This window comes from Pseudorca crassidens, chromosome 3, assembly GCF_039906515.1.
Source record: "Pseudorca crassidens isolate mPseCra1 chromosome 3, mPseCra1.hap1, whole genome shotgun sequence".
NCBI classification, from domain to species: Eukaryota; Metazoa; Chordata; class Mammalia; order Artiodactyla; family Delphinidae; genus Pseudorca; species Pseudorca crassidens.
In genome coordinates this window covers 20,745,536-20,768,343 of record NC_090298.1, presented here as the reverse complement: position 1 = coordinate 20,768,343, position 22,808 = coordinate 20,745,536, and the positions used below count along the sequence as shown (strand labels likewise).

Genomic DNA, 22,808 nt, shown 5'->3' with positions numbered 1-22,808 from the left:
GCAAGGAACTAGATTCTACCTCTTGTTGGGGCTTCAAGAGGAAGGCTATTGGGCACTTCCTCTTAATTAGGGAGTAGCAAGTTCTTGGAATAGGATATAGAATGGAAATATTGTTGCAATCACCTGTGGAAAATACTATCAGCTACATACAAATAATTTTTTTTAAAAATGAATTTACATAGAAGAAAAAAATTGTATTTGGAATTTAAAGGGATGATAAATATAAAAATCTCAATAGATGATGTGGAGAATAACATTCAGAACGTAAGTTAGAAAGTAAAGCAAGAAGGCAAAGAGACGGAAAATCAGAGCTAAAGGATAATGAAATTAAAGGGAAAAACAATGAGGATCAATATCTGAATAATAAGAGTTCCAGAATAAGAAAAATGGAAGAGAGGGCATATCAATGAAAAGTTCATTCAAATATTCTAGAATAGAATGGTATGGGATTGAAGAATGAAAAGGCCTGGTGTGTAACCTGCAATTTTGATAGAAATATACAAACACCAAAGAACGATACCATGCATTTTCAGAAATCTGGACAAACAAAAGATTCTACAAGCTCCCAGAGAAAAATAGATCCATGGATCTTATAAGAAGATCAGGCATCAGAAAGACTACAGATTTCTTAACAGCAATATTAATATGAAGAAGATGATGGAGTATTGTATTCCATATCCTCAAGAAAAATAATATCCAGCCTTGGATATTATTGTCCAACAAGAGAATACATGTACAATTCAGTATTTGGATTTCACATCAAAAATCAGAGTGAAAAACAACCAAAAAAAGAAAACATACTAAAGACTGGAGAGGCAAAGGATTCTGATGAAAAATCAGAGGCTAACAGCTGTAAGCAAAGTTTGAATCTCAAACAGTTCCTTTTGGAACATGTCAGAAGATTCTGGGAGATTGTCTTCAGAAAGATGAAAGCTGTTTAATGTTAGCAGCTTGAGAGGAAATTAAGGCAGTTGTGGAAGAGTTTGTGGTTGAATTAAAAAAACACACAGAAAATAACGAATTTAGACAATTTGTGTTTGTGAAGAAAGGAGAAAGTAAGAGTGGGGTCAAAGATATTGTGTTGGAAAGGAAAATTAATCATTGTGGGGCTGGAGGAATAGAACCAAAATCAACTCTGTGTTTTTAAAAGACTACCTTAATTATATTTACAAAGAAAGTTTGAAACTAATATTTAGGGTAAGAAAACATTTCCCTTCTTCCCTCCTAGGATCTTTGGCCTAATTACTAAATTGACATATAACAGATTAACGAGAGAAAAACAAGTTTAATTTTGGATGTACCAGAGTCCTAAAGATACGAGGCTCACAAATGTGACTGAAGCAAACAGCTTTTATACTTTTTAGACAAAGAAACAATAATTTGTGAAGAATTGGCAAAAACAAAGGGGCTTGGGCTCTGGGTAGTAAATTAATGAAGAAGTAACAAGGTTTGTTTACACAGCCTTCTTGGTCCTGAATTCCTTATCTCTGGCAGTAAGGATGCCTTCTACCCTCCAGGTTCAGGGAGGGCAGCCTTCACATGCGGGATTTATTTCCAGCTTTCAGGGGGACAAAGGAGGGCCCGAGTGTCCTTCTTGCAACAACTGTTTCTTGAGTAACTTTAATTCAGAATAATCAATATACCAAAGTGACATACTTGGGAGCAGCCTGCCCTGAACCCCATCAGGCCCCTCCTCTGAAACTTCCCTGGAAGTTTCACATATTTAAAGCTTAGCTGATGACTGTGGAGAGCAGAATTGGTTTAGTAGCTGAAAGGTAAGAGATCTGCAAAGGGAGAAAAGAACATAGATTAAAATGAGAATGAAAAAACAAAAAGGATCCAATGGAAGCACATTTCTTCACACCCCATTAAACCAGCTTCCCAATGCTAGGAATAGATCAGTCCAATAAAATGGCTCTGCTTCATTTATCTGATGGAAAGTGTTAATCTTATCTTTCAACAGATGTAAGTTAGATACTATTTGTCCCGTTTGAATTAATAGAAGCAGCATTTTCCCCCATAATTCCCTCCTTGCTGGGCAGTCAGTGTATCTATTATGGGCATGGTGATTTGGAGATCAACAGAGGCTAAGCTGTTCACTACTGACTGGAGCAGTGCTAAAGTTCACGTAGTGGTATTGAACTCTGGTTCTGTTACTGTAAAAAGTTTTAAGGTCGTCTTTTCCAATGCATGAGTTCCAAAGCTTGGGAATAAGGTCCTCAGCACTACAAAGAACTTGGATTGTTGATACACAAGCAGATTTTCTATGATTTCTCATCTGATCCATTTATGTGGCATGCCTTTATGGACAAAGGAGCTCAAGTTTGTAATTTGGCTGGTATTTAAGGTAGAGTTTTCTGGTGGCAGAAAAAGCTAAGTATCTGAGTCCATAACATCCTGACCATTTAGGTGGGAACCTTTTACATATCTTATCACCACATAAGATGAAAAGATCAGTGTGCTTCAAAAGCAAGAGTGGAATCTATAATTTCCTAGATCAGGGGATTACATGCTACTAGGACAATTAGCATCCGCATATCTCTACTTTCCATGTACTCCTGTCAGTTCATAAGAGCAGAACAAGCTGTGGAATATTTGATAGAGGAGGGCTGCAGTTTGGCTTTGGCAACTATAAAGCTTAGTTTTGTCATCTGGCCAAGTTCATCCAGATTTTTGGTCGATCCATGTATAGTTTGGGGTATTGAACAGTCTAATCAGAGGAGCAGCTGAGATACCCCCAACTCGTGCAAGGGTGATTTGGCAAACATCTGTGCCATAAAAGGTAGTGCTGGAGCCACTTTTCATCTCCTTGATAGGTTTGAATATGCCATCCATGGAATCAAACCACAGAGTTTGACTGCAATATTGCCCTGATATGTCACCAGGAAAGGTCCAGCGGCACATCTGTTTTCAATACCAAGGGAAAAGATTTCACCTATTGTCTTTATCAGGGCAAGAAACAGTCCTTGAGTTTCTAGAGAGGTTTTCCTGGGCCCAAATAACTCACTAGAAGAAGAGGCAGACTGATGGGATACCATACCCTGTTCCTCCACCTTCCATACTGGAAGGAATGAAAACTAGTTCAGATTCTTTTGCAGTATAGATGCTGACATAACCAACAGTCAGCTTGATTAGTTAACATGACCAGGGTTTGGTAAACTGGCATAAGGGAGTGTCTGGTTTGCCCCTGACCGGTTGAAAAAGTAAGTGCTAATAAGAGCAAGACATAGGTTGAAAGAGAGCCATAGTGGAAGCGTAGAGGGACAGTAGATAGAAACAAGCAACCTCTAGTCAGCCTTCTAATAAATGATTAATTAATGTAGAAGAAAAAAAATGTTCATTAATAAGAAAAAGTGATTTTTCTTTGTTTTATTTATTTTTTTGGTTTGTGTATGGGGAGTCTTTAACGGTGGGGAATAGGTAAAAGTGAAGTTTCTTGATCCCTGATCTAGGGGAAAGTTGTCTACTTCATAGTGCCACCTGCTTCTGGAGACTGGGAATTGGCTCTAGAAAAGCTTTACTTTAAGATCGATCACCTGTAGGGGTTGTCTCCCAATTGTCAGGTGATATGGGGTATTTTTTGGTGTGGCTTGTATGAATCCAGGAGGATTTTTCTTTTATTTTGTTGGCAGACTAGGTGGTTAGCAATACCTTGTAAGATCCTTCCCAGCTGGTCGACAGTGAGTGTTTTCCTCTAAATACCTTGATGTACACTTGGTCTCCTGGTTGAGAGGGATGGAAGGCTTGTCAGTCGGTGGAGATCATGCCCCTTTCACCTGTTGGCCATATGCTCCAAGATACTAGTTAGTTCTTCTATTAGCTGGTCACAGCATCAGATCATTCATGTAAATTCCCACAATATTCACTTAACCCAGGAATAGAAGGTTTAGTGATGCCAGTAAGCATAAAAATTTAGACATATAAAGGACTTTAGGAAAGATCTGTCATGAAACTGGACTTAAATAGCCAGAAGCATTACTCCTGGCCCTTATAAAATTCCAAAATACTCCAAATAGGTGACATGGATTAACTCCTTTTGAAATCATGTTTGGACACCTGATGCCACAGGGTCTAACTGGCATGAGAAATATAGGATGTATCTGAGAGGCAAAAGATTGTCTTAAAATCCCATTAGTTTCATGGCAGTAAAGATGAAAAGTTTTGTCAAAATTAGGTAAGCTGAGAGCTAGGGGTGTGGATAATGTTAATTTTAAGGCTTCAAAGGAGGTTAGTGCCTCTGAAACTCAGGAAATTGGCTCTGGGTGGTGTCTGGAAGGAGGGCATCAGATGTTTGGCAAGGGCAGCAAAATCAAGAATCCATTGGCTGTAGTAACCAGTTGCTCCTAGAAATTTATGTAACTTTTTTCGTTTGAGGGAGAGGGATGGACAAAATGGACTCAAGGAGCTTTGGGGTGAGCATTTGAATGCCCCATATCTCAATCTCATGTCCTTAGTGGATAACACTTGTTTGTACCCATCGAAGTTTAGTTCCAGAGGCTTTATAGACTTGTCCAACTAGTGCCCTTAGGTCTCTAGAGACCAAACAACGAGTCCCACAAATTCAGATGGAAAAAGTGATCTAGATATCAAAACAAATATAAAATTATACTGAAGGGCAACTATATGTCCTTAATAAATGGAGATATATAAAATTTTTTTTCTTTAAGGGAGTAACATAAATGTGCTTTAATTTTTGTTTTATTTTGATGGAACAGAAGGGAAACAAGAATTCTGTTTTGGATCTGTTAAATGTGAAATATCAATAAGCCATCCCACTGAAGATGTCAACTAGACAGCTGCATATTTAGAGCTGAAGTTGAGGGGAGAGGATTGGGTTACATATATACATTTGGAGGTCATTGTCACATACATTTCATTTAAAGGAAATGAAAGTTGAGTTTTAGAAGGGAGCTGAATAGGAACAAAATGTACAACCCCAAAATATACCTCATTGGCTTGTTGATTATTTTAAGCTGGTTGTTTTTAAGAAACAGCAGACACAAGTGAAGCGTTGAAAACTGAGTACAAGTCACCCCCAGTCAGCATATTTCTGAAGCCGGGAAAATTCTGAGGGGCTGAGGTGGGACCATTTTTCCTGGTTTGTCATAGTGGTGGTGAGGAGTTCCCTTACATACCAGGTGAGGAATTCTTTATTCAGATGTTTGGCAGATTTATGCTTCAAAGTTCCCACACGGCATTTTTCTTTATAAAATACCTTAAGCTTTCAGAAATATACAGTCTGTCAACATGAAACCACTGTGGACATGAGCTTGTAGTTTCAGTGAGGTATTAAAGCACCTAAGAGATCAGCAATCAGAGATTAGTATGGTAATTATTATAGCCCCCCAGCCCAGGTATCCGAAGAAGCTGAAGCTTGCCACGTTAACTTCAGGACCCATGGAAAGGTCCCAGAAATTTTTATTTAATTGACTTAGGGTATGGTACAGGCATCAGGGTTTTTAAAAACTCCATCAGGTATTTCTACTGTGCAGCTAAGGCTCTGGACATATACACAATTTTTGAGAATAGGAGGTGTTCATGTTTAAGATGATACTCTCTCCAATTTAATCTGTAAATTCATTGCAATTCCAATCAGATTTTTAGCAAGACTTTTGTTCTTTATTTTTTTAGTAGAAAGTAACATGCTGATATAAAACTACATGTGGTAAGGACCAAGAACTCTCAAGACAATTTTTTAAAGGACAGATAAGGAAGGGTACTTATTTGAATGGGTATTAACAATCATTGCAGAGCTTCAGAAATTGAATGTGTTATTAGTAATAATGCTATATTTGTGACATTAGACAAATGGAACAAAATAGAAGGCTCTAAAGTATACCCGTGGTTATATAGAAATTTTTGTTTGTCTCTCGTCCCTCTGGAAATGTCCTGAGACCCAGGCCAGCCGTGGATCCCTGGCGGCCCATCTTGGAACCTGCAACATATCTGTGAGCGGCCAAAACCTTTCCCAGGGGCTCTCCAGTCCCACCTCTAGGCCTCACCTCACCATGATCCAGGAGGAACAACCAAGGTCCGGATCAGGCCTGTGCTGCCTGGGGTGGCCGGCCACATGTGGCTCATCCTGGGGTGCAGTCGCAGTCCAGTGGGAGCCTGCCTGGCTCTGGGGGTTTGGAGACTGTCGGGCAGAGAGGTTGGCCCCAAGGACGAGGCAGCTTCTGGGGACTGGATGTCTATGGCCCAGCATGATCCAGGGGTACCACATCCATCATGGGCTTCTAGACGCCAAAGACCATGAGGGAGAGTTGACCACGACAATGCTGAAGACCAGGCCAGTGGCCAGGTTGTTGAGGTCGTACTTGACGAGGAAGATGAATACCGTGCCCACGCAGGTCTGCAGCACTAGGCAGTTGGAGAAAGTGAACTGAGGCCCTGCTCCATGACGGTCTTCAGCTGGGAGGCAGTCACCATTAGCAGCGTGATGCAGCATGAGCTAGGCCTTGGCCATGCTCTTCTTGTCGACATAATGGTCAAAATAAATAAATAATAAAACATACCTGTGCTTATATAGAAAAATTTTAGATGAGTTGGAATTAAGATCAATGGTTTAATAAATATCTGTTGTAAATCCTTACTAGAAAAAGTTGATCTGTTCCTAACACCACACACACACACACACACACACTCACACACACACACACACACATACATACACACAACAATATGTGTATATGGTAAAAGTGAGCTACATGTCAAAGAAAAGCTTTAAAAATATTAAAAGTGAACAGATTATATGAAAACATAAGTATGACTTTGGGTTAGGTAATAATTCTTGAATAAGGTACAAAAAGGAATAAGCATAAAATTATTGATAAATTTAACTACATTGAAATTAAACATTCTCTAGGACAAAAGAAACTATTACCTATATTAAAAGAAACATCCCAGACTAAAAGAAGAAACATGCAATGATATAACAACAGATTATTAATATTCAGACATATAAAGAATTTCTTACAAATTGAGACGAAAATGACAGAGCGAGAGAAACAAAGGGAAAAAAGATATGAAAGCACAAAAGCAATACACAAAATCACCTATAAATATTAAGTGAGGAAGTGTGTATCATTCAAAGAAATAGCAAGTGCTAAAGCGAGAGGTAGAAATAAACTTAGCATGTTCAAGAAATAGGAAGGTCAGTGTGAGTTCAAGTGGTTAAAGGGAGAATGGAAAGAGTTGAGGCCAGCATGACAGGCCAGGACTACTTCACAATGAATGTTGTAAATGAGGGTAAGGCGTTGTTCAGACTGTGTTCTAAATGTAATGGGAAGCCACAGGCGGATTTTGAGCAGAGTAGTGGCTGTACCGATCTGCATTTTTAAATGATCACTCTGACTAGTGGGTGGAGAGTAACCATGGAAGGATGGAAATAGAGGTGGGGAGCCTAGGTGGAAACTTAAGGATGGAAATAGAGATGGGGAGACTAGGTGAAAACTTAAGTGACAGATTACAGTGACTTGTATTGGAATGACAGCAGTGGAGGCTGTGAGAAGTAGTTGGAAAAATATTTGAAGTCCAAAAGATTTGCTTATGGAATAAATAGGTAGAGTTGGGGTGGGGGGAATCAATGGCCCCTAGGATTTTAACTTGAAAAACTGGCTTGATAATCATGCAGTTTACTAAAATAAGAGTTGATTTGTGGGAAAGGTGGAGATGAAGCATTCTGTTTAGGATAAGTGCTATTACTCACATTGCAAAAACATAAAATACGGAAGGAAAAGAGGCACACAGTCTTCAAGATGATGATGTGTATAAAGATGTAAGGAAAGGAATGAAAGGGCAAAGAAGACTTCAACTAATGAATCACAGTTTATTTTAATTTTATTTTCTTTCTTAAAGCAAAAAGATCCAACATAAATTGACAAAATATTGACATTTATGGAACTCTGGCACTCACTTGTTTGTTTTATTATTCTCTGTTTTTCTTTATATTCCATTATATTGGCATCCATTTCCTTTGGGAATTATAGCCAGATTTACAAGCCTAATGTTGTAGTGGGTGAAGGTGTTGGGGTCCGATGGAAGGTGGGAAGACATCAAGATAAATTATGCTAACTTTGTATTGAGGAATAATAATCATAGAGAAAAGTGTGCATATCAGAACTGCACATTTCAATGTATTTTCACAAACCAGTTTAAATTTAGAATCCTTTAAAATTTTATTCCCTCTTCTTTATTTCTATTATGTTATTGTCATGTACTTTATTCTAGCATCCAAAGGTATTACTATTGTTGTTTTGTATATTCAGTAATTATTTATATTTACCACACAATTATAGTTCTGGTGTTTTCATTCTCTTCACAAATTTTATTTGGGATCATTTTCTTCTGTGAAAACTCCAATTTAATATTCCTTTTACTGAATACCTATTGGGGTAAATACCCTTAGTTTTTGTCCAAAAACATACTTATTTCAACTTCCTTTGAGAAGCCTATTTTTGCACAGTGTAGAATTTCAGGTAGCTCATTATTTTCCATCACTGCTTTAAGATGTCTTTCCATCATGTTTTGGCTTCCATCATATCTTTTCAGAAACAGGCAGACTTGCTGTTTTGAAGTTAATGTATCCTTTTTGTTCCCAAATACTTTTACAGTTTTCTCTATGTTTTCAAATTTCAAAAATATGACTATAATGGGATTATTTTTTGTTTTACTTTTATTTATCCTTTTGGAGTTTCTCAGATTTTACTGAATCTGTTTCTTGGTATCTTTCATCAGTTTTTAAAAATTCTTACCCATTTTTTCCTTCAAATATAATTTGCATTCCATTCTCCTTTCTTTCTGGGAATCCAATTTCATGTGTGTTGCAACTTTTGATTCTGTTTCACAGGTATCCAGTGATCTTATTTATTTTTTCTCATTATTTTTTCTCTCTGCATTTCAGATTTGTATTTTCTATATACCTAACTCCTTGATGGCAATCTCTGCTTACTTTTCAACAGACTAACCTTGTGTTTTACTATATATCCAATCTGCTGTAAAAACTATCTATAGATTTATGAATGTCAGGTATTGTATTTTTTTTACTTAATTAATTAATTAATTAATTAATTTTTGGCTGTGTTGGGTCTTCGTTTCTGTGCGTGGGCTTTCTCTAGTTACGGCGAGCGGGGGTCACTCTTCATCGCGGTGTGCAGGCCTCTCACTGTCGCGGCCTCTCTTGTTGCGGAGCACAGGCTCCAGACGTGCAGGCTCAGTAGCTGTGGCACACGGGCTTAGTTGCTCCGCGGCATGTGGGATCTTCCCAGACCAGGGCTCGAACCCGTGTCCCCTGCATTGACAGGCAGATTCTCAACCACTGCGCCACCAGGGAAGCCCCAGGCATTGTATTTTTGGTTTAGAATGTTCTTTTGATTTTTTTCTCAATCTCCATTTTTCATCTGCTCTTTCCACTATTTCCTTACATTTTCAAATATATTATGCATAGTTATCTTTCTATTTTGTCTGCTAAATACAATATATTAATCATATACAGTCTGTTTCTATTCTGTTTTTACTCTCATATTGGTTATATGATCTTGCCTTTTTGCATGAATAGTAACCTTTCCTACCATACATTATGTATAATGGGTTATTTTTCACTGGAAAGAATTTTTTTTTAATAAATTTATTTATTTATTTATTTATTTTTGGCTGTGTTGGGTCTTCGTTTCTGTGCAGGGGCTTTCTCTAGTTGTGGCGAGCAGGGGCCACTCTTCATCGCGGTGCGTGGGCCTCTCACTATTGGGGCCTCTCTTGTTGCGGAGCACAGGCTCCATATGCGCAGGCTCAGTAGTTGTGGCTCACGGGTCTAGTTGCTCCGCGGCACGTGGGATCTTCCCAGACCAGGGCTCGAACCCATGTCCCCTGCATTGGCAGGCAGATTCTCAACCACTGTGCCACCAGGGAAGCCCTGGAAAGAATTTTTTGATTGTTTTTTGGATTATTTGCTTATCATCTGTGATCATTAATTTTATGTGTCAACTTAACTAGGACATGGTGACCAGTTGTTTGGTCAAACAGTAATCTAGATGTTGCTATGGAGGCTTTTTTTTTTTTTTTTGGATGTGATTAACCTTTATAATCAGTAAACTATAATTAAAGCAGATTGCTCTCCATAACGTGGGTGGACCTCATCCAATCAACTGAAGACCTTAAGAGCAAAACATGAAGTTTCCCAAAGAAAAATGACTTCTGCCTCAGAACTGTAACAAAGAAACCCAGCCTGAGTTTCTAGCTTACTGGCCTGCCCTGTGGATTTATGACTCAAAATTGTAACATATACTCTTACAAATTTTGAGATTGCTGTCCTTCCCGATGGATTTCAGACTTTGTATCTTCCACAATCCCATGAGCCAATTCCTTAAAATTCTCCAAACAATACATAGATATGTAGAAAAATAGATGGATATATATATATAATATATATAAAAATATAGATTTCCTATTGGTTCTATTTCTTTGGTTAGAAGGCAAATGATATATCACTACAGTTCAATCAAGGATTGAGGAAGATCAGATTGAATTGCCATTTGGTAAGCCTACGTCTACCACTGTTTATCCCTTTACCAAGAATGTGAACCCTCCAAGTGAGAGTGGGTCCTGTCTCTTTTGCCCCCCAATTCCTCAGGATATTTAGTTTTGCCCTTCAGAAATTCTCAGTTTAGATCTTTAATCGTTTGCTTGATGCTCCTTCAACAATTGACAGAATTCTCCAGCAGGGAATAACCTGTATGTTTTGCTACTTTGCATGAAGAACAACACGTTTCTTGCTTTCTTTTCTCTCTGGCAGTGACCATTTTTCAAGGGACCAAGTCTGTGAGTCTGTATTTTTAGCCTATAGAGGCACTAAGAATTGTTGAACACTCCTAGGTGCAAAGTCCCTGTAGATCCTCAGGTTCAGCCTGACATTCCCTGGAGGGTTTTCAAATTTCACCTCCTCATGAGTCTTTTTTTTTTTTGAACCTAAGAACCACCAGTCTCTGGGAATGTGACAATTACATTCTAGCTTTCAGAAGCTTTCAGCCTGGCCCTTAGCCATCTACAGACTCATAATTCAACAAATGTTTTATGGAAAGACTGGCAATGCATTTGGGGACCGTCACTTCCCCAGTATTTTCACTCCACTACCATGTGAACTCTAAACTCTTTTCTGACTTCTCGTGTTCCAGAACTACCTTCCTCTTGGGACAATCACAGATTCTTACCTCCAAACCCAGGCTCGGAACTGGCATATTCCCCTGGGGAAAATGCAGCTGCAAGTCTTCTCTTCACCTCTGAACAATCCTCTCCTCCCAGGTTTTAATCCATTCAGTTCCTATTGTTTACACAGCAATTTGGCATTAGCAATGTGATTTTTTTCTTTTTTTGTAGTCCAGCTGGATGTTCTATATGTTGTCAGTGGGAATGTCATCCTGCTATTATTACCTAACTACCTTATCCTACTCTTAATTAAATTACAGACGTCTACAATGACTTACCATATGGTTTTAGAGATAAATTTGGATTTGCATTTCTATCCCTGGCTCTTCACTGAAAAATGTAAATATGTCTCCTGGTAATCCATGTATATATCATATCCCACTGATACCATCTCATAGTTAAGTGGAATTTATAGCTAATTTATAGCCCCAATCTTTTTCAGTATGAAGAATAAGATTTTATTTATGTACATTTATACTTTCAATGTAGAGTAACGCTGATCCCCACTTTTCATTATGGACTTCTAATTCCATTTCACTCCATTCAGAAGAATTTCACTTCTTTCCAAAGAAGTAGCATAAAATGAACTCTTTATTCCTCATGTCTGTGGTATTTGACTCTGATGTCCATTTCCTTTTACAAGTAAATAATTCCTTATTATGTACTGTGAAATGTTAGGAGTCCATAAGAATAGAAAACTCGGTTCTCATCCTCAAAATATATTTGTAGTTCCATAAAGACTTATGAAAATAATAGTTCAAAATTTGAAGTGGTTATAAAATTTTATATGTATATACATATATATAATACCTATATACACATTCATACAAACAGACGCACATGATAATTGGGGCACTAAGGAAAGAGAGGTCAATTCAGCCTTACAAAGGAGTTTGAAAAAATGCCTCATATAGGAGATAAGATATAAATAGGATCTTTATCGATGAGTAAGAATTTTCAGGGTGGATAAATCAAGGTAGTGGGGAAGGACACAAGTTGTAGGGGCATGATATTGTCAGATAAGTTTGGGGGCTATGTTTCCTCATTTGATGAAGATATGAACATTTCTCCACCAAATGAGCAATCCCCTTTCGTAAAGAGAACATCTACCTTGATTTCTCAATTCCTTTTGTATGTGTGTGTGTGAGTATATGGAAAAACATATAAAATCTACCTAGAATAGAAGTTTTTAATTTAGTGGTCTAGGGCTATATTTGTACTCCCTGATACCGCATATTAACATTCTTTTTGTATTTTACACACACGCACGATTTGGAGCGGAGTGGGGTGGGTAGCGTTCATAGCCCTTTTTCAGATTCCCATTTCAGCCAGTGTCTTAAAAAAATCCAACAAATGTAAAGATCCAAACCTCTTTTCATTTTCCCCGTCTTGACCATAACCCCTAGCGACAGCAGGCAGCTGCTTAGTCCTTCTCCTTTGGGCATCCAATTATGTACTTGTCAGTCTATAGTTTTCAAGATAGAAGCATCTTTATGAATAAGACTTAGAAACCCAACAGCTTCAAATACTTCCTCTATAGCAAAATCTCCAAAACTTCTAAGTCCTAAAATGGCACACAGAATTCTCATTACCCTCCTCAATTTAGTTTAGTTCAATCCGATTCAAAATATGCTTATTTAAATAAACTCCTTCAGTGAATACATATCCCTAGCCCTCTCCTTCCTTTCATACCTCCTATCATTATACCTTTCTTGATTAAAAGAAGGAAGGAAAGATTCTCAGCTGCCTGTGAAGCCCATAAAAAGAGATGATCACCCTTTATTTTTTCTTCTCTGATTTCTGTAGACCTTATTAATCAAAAATGAATCTCTTGATTTTAAATATTTTGCATTTACTTAACAATTTTTAGACACGTATTTACGCATACTCCCATATTATAAATCTAAGATGCTTAAGAAGACTTCAAGTTGGGGGAAAATAAGGTGTGAAATGTTCAATGTCATTTTCACACTGCAAGGGAATACTCTGCATAATTTAGTGATCTTCAAAACTATAGAAGGAAGATGCCAGGTTTCTAAAAGAATATGAACCTTCTCTAAAATATTTCCCCAATAACTCTCTTTGGAAAGGAAAACTAATACAATAATTAGAAAGAATGTGTCTACTGTGTATTATGCATACCATTTATGGTCGAGAAGCAGATAATGCCCTATAAAACTGTGTTTATGGAAAGCTTAAATAAATGCCTTCAATGTAGTCTTGGTATCTTTACAGTACCAGAAAAGAAATGTATGAGTTGAGACACTGTAAGATGTGAATTAGCAGCAGTTCTAGCAGGAGATGTCTTTATTTATTTATATTTTTTTACACCTTTATTGGAGTATAATTGCTTTACAATGGTGTGTTAGTTTCTGTTTTATAACAAAGTGAATCAGTTATACATATACATATGTTCCCATATCTCTTCCCTCTTGTGTCTGCATCCCTCCCACCCTCCCTATCCCACCCCTCCAGGCGGTCACAAAGCACCGAGCTGATCTCCCTGTGCTATGCGGCTGCTTCCCACTAGCTATCTACCTTACGTTTGGTAGTGTATATATGTCCATGTCTCTCTCGCGCTTTGTCACAGCTTACCCTTCCCCCTCCCCATATCCTCAAGTCCATTCTCTAGTAGGTCTGTGTCTTTATTCCTGTCTTACCCCTAAGTTCTTCATGACATTTTTTTTCTTAAATTCCATATATATGTGTTAGCATACAGTATTTGTCTTTCTCTTTCTGACTTACTTCACTCTGTATGACAGACTCTAGGTCTATCCACCTCATTACAAATAGCTCAATTTCGTTTCTTTTTATGGCTGAGTAATATTCCATTGTATATATATGTGCCACATCTTCTTTATCCATTCATCCGATGATGGGCACTTAGGTTGTTTCCATCTCCGGGCTATTGTAAATAGAGCTGCAATGAACATTTTTGTTCTATTCTATTTTTGAATTATGGTTTTCTCAGGGTATATGCCCAGTAGTGGGATTGCTGGGTCATATGGTAGTTCTATTTGTAGTTTTCTAAGGAACCTCCATACTGTTCTCCACAGTGGCTGTATCAATTGACATTCCCACCAACAGTGCCAGAGGGTTCCCTTTTCTCCACATCCTCTCCAGCATTTATTGTTTCTAGATTTTTTGATGATGGCCATTCTGACTGGTGTGAGATGATATCTCATTGTAGTTTTGATTTGCATTTCTCTAATGATTAATGATGTTGAGCATTCTTTCATGTGTTTGTTGGCAGTCTGTATATCTTCTTTGGATAAATGTCTATTTAGGTCTTCTGCCCATTTTTGGATTGGGTTGTTTGTTTTTTTGTTATTGAGCTGCATGAGCTGCTTATAAATTTTGGAGATTAATCCTTTGTCAGTTGCCTCATTTGCAAACACTTTCTCCCATTCTGAGGGTTGTCTTTTGGTCTTGTTTATGGTTTCCTTTGCTGTGCAAAAGCTTTTAAGTTTCATTAGGTCCCATTTGTTTATTTTTGTTTTTATTTCCATTTCTCTAGGAGGTGGGTCAAAAAGGACCTTGCTGTGATTTATGTCATAGAGTGTTCTGCCTGTTTTCCTCTAAGAGTTTGACAGTTTCTGGCCTTACATTTAGGTCTTTAATCCATTTTGAGCTTATTTTTGTGTATGGTGTTAGGGAGTGATCTAATCTCATACTTTTACATGTACCTGTCCAGTTTTCCCAGCACCACTTATTGAAGAGGCTGTCCTTTCTCCACTGTACATTCCTGCCTCCTTTATCAAAGATAAGGTGACCATATGTGTGTAGGTTTATCTCTGGGCTTTCTATCCTGTTCCATTGATCTATCTTTCTGTTTTTGTGCCAGTACCATACTGTGTTGATTACTGTAGCTTTGTAGTATAGTCTGAAGTCAGGGAGCCTGATTCTTCCAGCTCCGTTTTTCATTCTCAAAAAATGCTTTGGCTATTCGGGGTCTTTTGTGTTTCCATACAAATTGTGAAATTTTTTTTCTAGTTCTGTGAAAAGTGCCAGTGGTAGTTTGATAGGGATTGCATTGAATCTGTAGATTGTTTTGGGTAGTAGAGTCATTTTCACAATGTTGGTTCTTCCAATCCAAGAACATGGTATATCTCTCCGTCTATTTGTATCATCTTTAATTTCCTTCATCAGTGTCTTATAATTTTCTGCATACAGGTCTTTTGTCTCCTTAGGTAGGTTTATTCCTAGATATTTTATTCTTTTTGTTGCAATGGTAAATGGGAGTGTTTTCTTGATTTCACTGTCAGATTTTTCATCATTAGTGTATAGGAATGTTAGAGATTTCTGTTCATTAATTTTGTATCCTGCTACTTTACCAAATTCATTGATTAGTTCTAGTAGTTTTCTGGTGGCATCTTTAGGATTTTCTATGTATAGTATCATGTCATTTGCAAACAGTGACAGCTTTACTTCTTCTTTTCTGATTTGGATTCCTTTTATTTCCTTTTCTTCTCTGATTGCTGTGGCTACAACTTCCAAAACTATGTTGAATAAGAGTGGTGACAGTGGGCAACCTTGTCTTGTTCCTGATCTTAGTGTAAATGCTTTCAGTTTTTCACCACTGAGGATAATGTTGGCTGTGGGTTTGTCATATGTGGCCTTTATTATGTTGAGGAAATTTCCGTCTATGCCTACTTTCTCCAATTCATAAAAAATGATGTATATTTTTCTATATCATTAATATTAAAATAATGCTCCATCTTACTGTGTAAATGTCACACACTCCAATTCAAGTTTTGCCCCCCCTCCCTTTTTTCCCCTAGTCTCAACAAAATGAGTAACTGCTTATTTATTTCTGACCAGATTGTGCTTATTTGCTTTAACATGCTTTCAGCTGTTTTCTGGTGCTAGACCATCTTCACTGGTATTTTTTTATTGGATGCAAACTTAAAGTTACTTGATTCAATGCCTTATTTTCCATTTGATATTATGTTACTCACTAGAGCAATTAGAGCAAAATACTAATGATGATGGCATCAGAATAGCATAGCATATTAGCCACTTTCTGGATTTTTAAAAAAAACAAATACAGACTATATTGGCTGTTTGAAAGAACAGCAGGCATAAAATTATCACTGTACATTAGAAAATCTATTCAACAATTTCTGATATTCTGAAGTTAATGAACACACACAAACCAGATATTGTTAAACTCAGATTGTGTATCTTATAGTTATTTGGATTCATTTATCAAAATGTATCCTTCAAAGAACTAGTCTAACCATTATAAATACAATCCTAATATAATTCTACAAATATAATTCTGATTTTTCTACTGTCTTTTCCCAGTGTTGGGGATCAAACCAAATACCAACGATGACCAATATCTAAAAGTGTATCAGTATTCTGAATGAGAAAGAATCTCACACAGCAACATAAATTCCTCTGAACTAGTAATCAGACTTTTACTGGCAGTATTGATACTTTTTTTACGTTTTAAAACTTGTTCATTTTTCTTCCAGCCAAGGGGGAAAGTATAAGATAAAATCTTTTATCAGTTATCCTTTTGGTAACAAATTACTTAAATTCCCTGTACTTCATAGATCAATACTTTGATTGCTTTTATAGTATTTCCAAACTTAATGTGAGAAACTGCAAAATAAAAATGAACTGATATTAAGAAGTAAAAGTTCCACCAACAAAGCACTGATCCTCAAGTGTAATCTTAATTTAACTCCTGTGTGATAAAAAATTGATTGAATCTCAGTTTCTTTCTCTTAAAAGTAAAGATGGCCTTAGACTATATAAGCCACAAGACCCCTTTTAGCTTACAAACTTCGTTTTAGACAAATATATTTAAATGAATGCTTTACATGAAATGTTATAAAAACTTGCCAGATTTAAAATTACTAGGCTTTCATTAAATAATTTGTTGTTAAAATATTTATTTAAATTCAGTGGATTGTTTAGTTTTAATTATTAAACTAATCAATATAAGCAAATGAGTTATAACTAACCACATCCAAATTTAAAAAGTTAAATAATAGGAAAATGACTTTTAAATGTTCAGCATAGTACCAGTTGTTCTGTTTTCATTAATTGTCATGTACCTTGCCATGTCCTTTATCTGCTTGTGAATTTACAAGGAACACAGCAGGTTGTGAATTTTTAATAGGTTTTCTTGAAGGAAAGAAAAGGTCAGTATTAACATAAAATTCTTCTTGAGGATTTGTGGCCCAAATGTTTCACACAGGAGAACAGGGGTTACTGAGGAACTAAAGCCACAATAATCTGATATTTTTTTCTATGTTTAAAGAAACCTTAATATCTCACATAATAAAATAGCACAAGGTCAAATCAATATAAAATTTATTTCAGAGTAGACGCTTTAAGTTATTTAGCACTTGATCCATAATCCCACTTCTCAATAACACAAACAGCTGATTTTGTTTAATTAAATATTTAATAAATCCAAGTATTGATAACTAATATCCAAATGAAAAAAGGAAGAATAGTGAGAAAGCTACAGTTATAAGGACTAACCCCTGTCTGATCATTGCTTAGTAAATGAGTTGGAATGTAAAATAAAATTTTATCACACACACAAGGAATGACGGCGAGAGACAATAACAGGATAAGGAGGGAAGAGTATGCAAAAGAAGAAATAATTACAATAATAAAGAGAAACTTGAAAAAGAGAGAGGGAGCTTAGGTGGAGGACTATAATTAAAGAACTTTGTCCATTGCTCTCTTTCTGTAACTTTTAGAAAATCAACATCATCATCATACCCCTTAGTAGTTAACTCTGTCTCCCATCAGGTTCATCTAGGGCAGAAAGCAACTTCCCAAGTCTTAGGACATCTAGAAATGCATGTCTCTGCCTCATAGTACATATCTATTGCAGTCTCTTTCCTTGTCCAATTCTCAAATATGTTTATTTAAATAATATTTCAATAAACATAGACTAATGTCAAGCCCCCAAATATGGTCATTTTTGTCCTTTTATTCTAGTGTTAGTGTTCCATTGTTTCCTCTGTAAGAAAAGAAAATGCTTTTTCTTTTCTTTTATGCAGGCTCTCACACAGTTCAAGAAAAAATTATTACGTCTGATTTCTTAAAAGAAACACATAAATTCATAGATCTAATTTGTTTCTCTTAATTATAAGGTAGAAATCTTTTCATTTCCGACTCACGAAACCAACAGTCCAGTTTCCAACCCTCATCACTTTGATTCCCAACTATCATGTTCAATTTTCTAATCCAACGGAAACTGCCACCCTATGTGGTCCAATTACAAGATTTAATTTTCACTCTCTGTAGTATAAGTGAAGGTAAAAATCCTGCTGTGATTCATATTCCAAAACAGAGCTTTATAAAAATTAAAATATCATTATACTAGCAACTTTTTTTTTTGCATGTCTAACCGACTAGAAGAGAACTGGTCTTAATGATTCCCATCTTGTCTTATTTCCTTCTCCACTCTGAATCTACCTTCTATATTCATCCAGTGTCCTTTATGAGGTGTAAAATTTGTAAAATGCAAAAAAAAATTCCCAGGTTTTAACCTCTACTCATTCTTTATCACGTAACTTAGGTGATATATGCTTAAGGAAATCCTCACTCATTCCTGTAGGCTAGTTTAGGGACTATCCTGTGAAATTCCATTACACACTGTGTTTGAATCTTCCATAGCACTAGGATGGAATTGTTCATTTACTTTTAGAACTACCTGATTCTTATGAGAGTAAATAAATATTTCTCAATTAAAATTGTTGAATGAATAGACAATAAACATCATAACTGTCCAGTACAAATCACAAAGTTATATGATCAGATGATTGATAATATCAATAATCTTTTCTTGAACTATTTTGATTCCCGGACAGAATAAGAAATATGCAATGCTTATATCTGTCATTTGGAAAATTGCCACATTATTGTACATTTATATAATTGGAAAATTTCCCAGCAACTATGTGCATTTCAGTGACTAAAAAGCTTCTATCTTGGGCTTCCCTGGTGGCGCAGTGGTTGAGAGTCCGCCTGCCAAGGCAGGGGACACGGGTTCGTGCCCCGGTCCCAGAGGATCCCGCATGCCGCGGAGCGGCTGGGCCCGTGAGCCATGGCCGCTGAGCCTGCGCATCCGGAGCCTGTGCTCCGCAACGGGAGAAGCCACGACGGTGAGAGGCCCGCGTACCGCAAAAAAAAAAAAAAAAGTCACAAGACTGAAGGCCTCTCACTGCTGTGGCCTCTCCTATTGCGGAGCACAGGCTCCGGACGCGCAGGCTCCGAACGTGCAGGCTCAGCGGTCATGGCTCACAGGCCCAGCCGCTCCGCGGCATGTGGGATCTTCCCAGACCGGGGCACGAACCCATGTCCCCTGCATCGGCAGGCGGACTCTCAACCACTGCGCCACCAAGAAAGCCCCTCTTGTGACTTTTTGAGAGTAGTTCCCTGGACAACACAGTCATATGTTACTTCTGAGAGCTGTTTAGTTAAAAGCAGATATTTCTTGTTTCTCAACCTTACTTTGTTTTTTATGAATAACTAAAAATGCAGTAAAAAATTATTTGTTGCCTGACTTCTATATCTTTTTCTCCAAAGTACATATCTATTTGGAGGTTTTTTTCCCTATTATATCTGTAATACTGAGTTATTTATCCAAAAATCAGAAAAATGGAGTTTGATCTAAATTTAATGGCTAAATGCTGATTATTACAAACCATTAACAAAAATATAGACTGCTTTTGTAAACCCAGCAGTTGTATATAATATATTGTATTACCTATATATTGTATTACCTACCCAGTAATAAAATATATTGGGGAGGAGTTAAATATTTATTTAAGTTAAACATTTTTGATATCCACATAAAACTGTTCTCACAGCCAAGTTCATTGATATAAGCACCTATAAAGAAAAAAGAAACTTTCAAATAAAGAAACAAAATTCTACTTTAAAGAGAATATAATCAGGGTAATACTTCTACAGGTAAATAGATGAAAATTTTTGTTGATTTAAATAATCTAAAGAGCAAAAGTCAAACCTACTCAGATAAATATCTAACTCTATAACATTTTGCATACTGGAAGGATATTGTCTCCAGTTTTTATTTTTCTAGGCTACAGGTCAGTATGCCTATTCCAATTTATGACTATATTTTGTATGAATATTAAAAAAGACAACATGCTACAAATGAACTTATTTACAAAACAGAAACAGACTTACAGACATAAAAAACAAACTTATTACCAAAGGGGAAGGAGGAAGAGGGATAAATTAGGAGTATGGGGTTAACAGATACACATTACTGTATATAAAATACATAAACAATGAGAGTTTACTGTATAGCACAGGAAACTATATTCAATATCTTGTAATAACCTATAATGGAAAAGAATTTTAAAAAAAGAATATATAACAAAATCACTTTGCTGTATACCTGAAACTAACACAATATTGTAAAACTATACCTCAAATTTAAAAAAGACAACATGTGCATGATGATATCTAAGTTATAATATATGCTTTATCAAAACTTGGAAAATCTACACATTCTTTTTCTATTTCTTATCAGATAAAAAGCAAAATAAAAATTTTAAAGCATAATCTCTTACTGCAAATAAGGAAATATGATCTTAGCATTAAAAAAAAAATTATTGGTGTGGTGGTACAATTAGAGAAAAACTTACAATCCTTGTGTTTTACAAAGCCATGCTCTGTTCCTCCTATGGCTAAGTCTCTCCCTCAGGGTATGAATTCCATGACAGGCAGGGGGATATTCACATCTGGAACCTGCACATCCATTTCCAGACGATCCTTGAAGTACTTGGGACCCATTATTTCCCGCCCAAACATCCTTGAACTTGCTTCTAGGACCTGGAGAGTCTCTTCTCCAAGTCAGTCTACCAACGGCCAGATTTACCCATTGTTATATGTACCCTTAATCCTGAGGGCTGGCCTAGTGTGCATCTGTTAAAAAACTATATACAATCACCCCTCCACATCTGTGGGCTCAGTGTCTGTAGATTCAACCAACCACAGGTGGTAAACATAGTGCACAATCCATGGGTGGTTGAATCCATGGATGTTGAACCCATGGATACTGAGGGCTTACTACACTATGCCATTTTATGTAAGGGATTCAAGCATCCTCAGATTTTGGCATCCACGGGGGTCCTGGGACCAATCCCCCACAGATACCACAGGGCAATTGTAGATGGAATTTGCCCATGACACATGGGCTCCTGGGCAAGCATTAGCACTGGGATGGGATGTGGGCTAGGCTGATATATCCACATGAATGCATGCCAAGCTCTTTGACATGATGACTAGATTGTGGAAGATTAGTGTTGTGGGCATAAGCAAGGAGGCAAGAAAAAGGCTTGCCCTACATTGCATTGTTTCTACACAGAACTTGTTGTTTGCAGTTGTTAAGAAGATAGATTTGACAAGGTAGGAGACTAGATAGAGCATATTTTATTTTATAGTTTACTAATTTGATTTATAACTTAAAATATATAGGCAGGTGTTATATAGACATCTATTCTGAACCCCACAAATATTTCTGGGGCAGTTGTTGTCATTCATGTGAATCAGAGAATGATGGGTAGGGCTTCTAACATAGAAGCCATGTCTCATGCAACTTTGCCTGTCTTACAGTTCTTAAAATATTGCTAATTCCCCAACAGAAATACAATAATTAAAAATAAGTTTACAGGAAATAAATTTCTTGCATAATATGAGAGTAAAAGTATTTGCCACTCAAAGAAAGAGATGAGAGAAGCAATGTTTACACCAGCATATCAAGACTAATGACTTATGTCTTTGTCAGGAGTTATTTGCCTACGGAAATGGTTATTTACCGAGCAAAGCAAAGAAAGGAGCTGTGTTTGGTTTATTTTTATTACTTTTTTCCATTTAGAATAAAAATCACACTGATATGTAAAAGGCTAGTCCTATTGTTTAAAGTATATAGATGAGTGTGATCATACTTATTCAACTCTCATTTCAAGAACTAAGATAACTGACCCCATTTTTCAAAGATGTGACCTGAGAGACCTTCTTTGAATTCTTTCTGCATTATGTATCTTTAGACATTATCATGGATATGCTCATTTTTATTCCCCCTAGCTTCATTCAGACCAAGATAAAGGAGATGGATCCCTCAAATATATTTTGTCTGGAGATGGAGCTGGTACTCTTTTCATTATTGATGAAAAAACAGGTGACATTCATGCCACAAGAAGAATTGATAGGGAAGAAAAGGCCTTTTATACTCTACGTGCACAAGCTATAAACAGAAGAACTTTGAGGCCAGTAGAACCAGAGTCTGAGTTTGTGATCAAAATCCATGATATCAATGACAATGAGCCCACATTCCCAGAGGAAATTTATACGGCGAGTGTTCCCGAAATGTCTGTTGTAGGTAAGTTCATTTACAGTGTTTATGACGGTATTCAAAAAGTATAAAAAATAATTATCAAGAAATTCTTAAAACATTATGATCAATTACTTGAAATCATATTTGACTCCCTGCTAAGAGTACGTGTTTAATCTTCTGAATTACGAAACGAGTCAGGAAAAAAAAAAGGATGAATGCATTTCTAATTTCCTATGGGTTTGTAAGTTTCTACAGTACAATAAATAGA

The 22,808-nt window shown here is 36.7% G+C and overlaps 1 protein-coding gene across 3 annotated transcripts in view; it reads left to right on the top strand.

The window, feature by feature from the left end:
- Window positions 1–22,808, top strand: part of CDH10 (cadherin 10) — a 190,576-nt gene that overhangs the window by 112,959 nt on the left and 54,809 nt on the right. For 2 of the 3 annotated variants that reach the window (XM_067730434.1, XM_067730433.1), the window contains exon 3: window positions 22,291–22,585. In XM_067730434.1, coding sequence (XP_067586535.1) covers window positions 22,291–22,585 — 295 coding nt within the window. Of the gene's footprint in view, window positions 1–22,290; window positions 22,586–22,808 lie in introns of those variants that run through there. The other variant, XM_067730435.1, reaches the window with a different exon arrangement.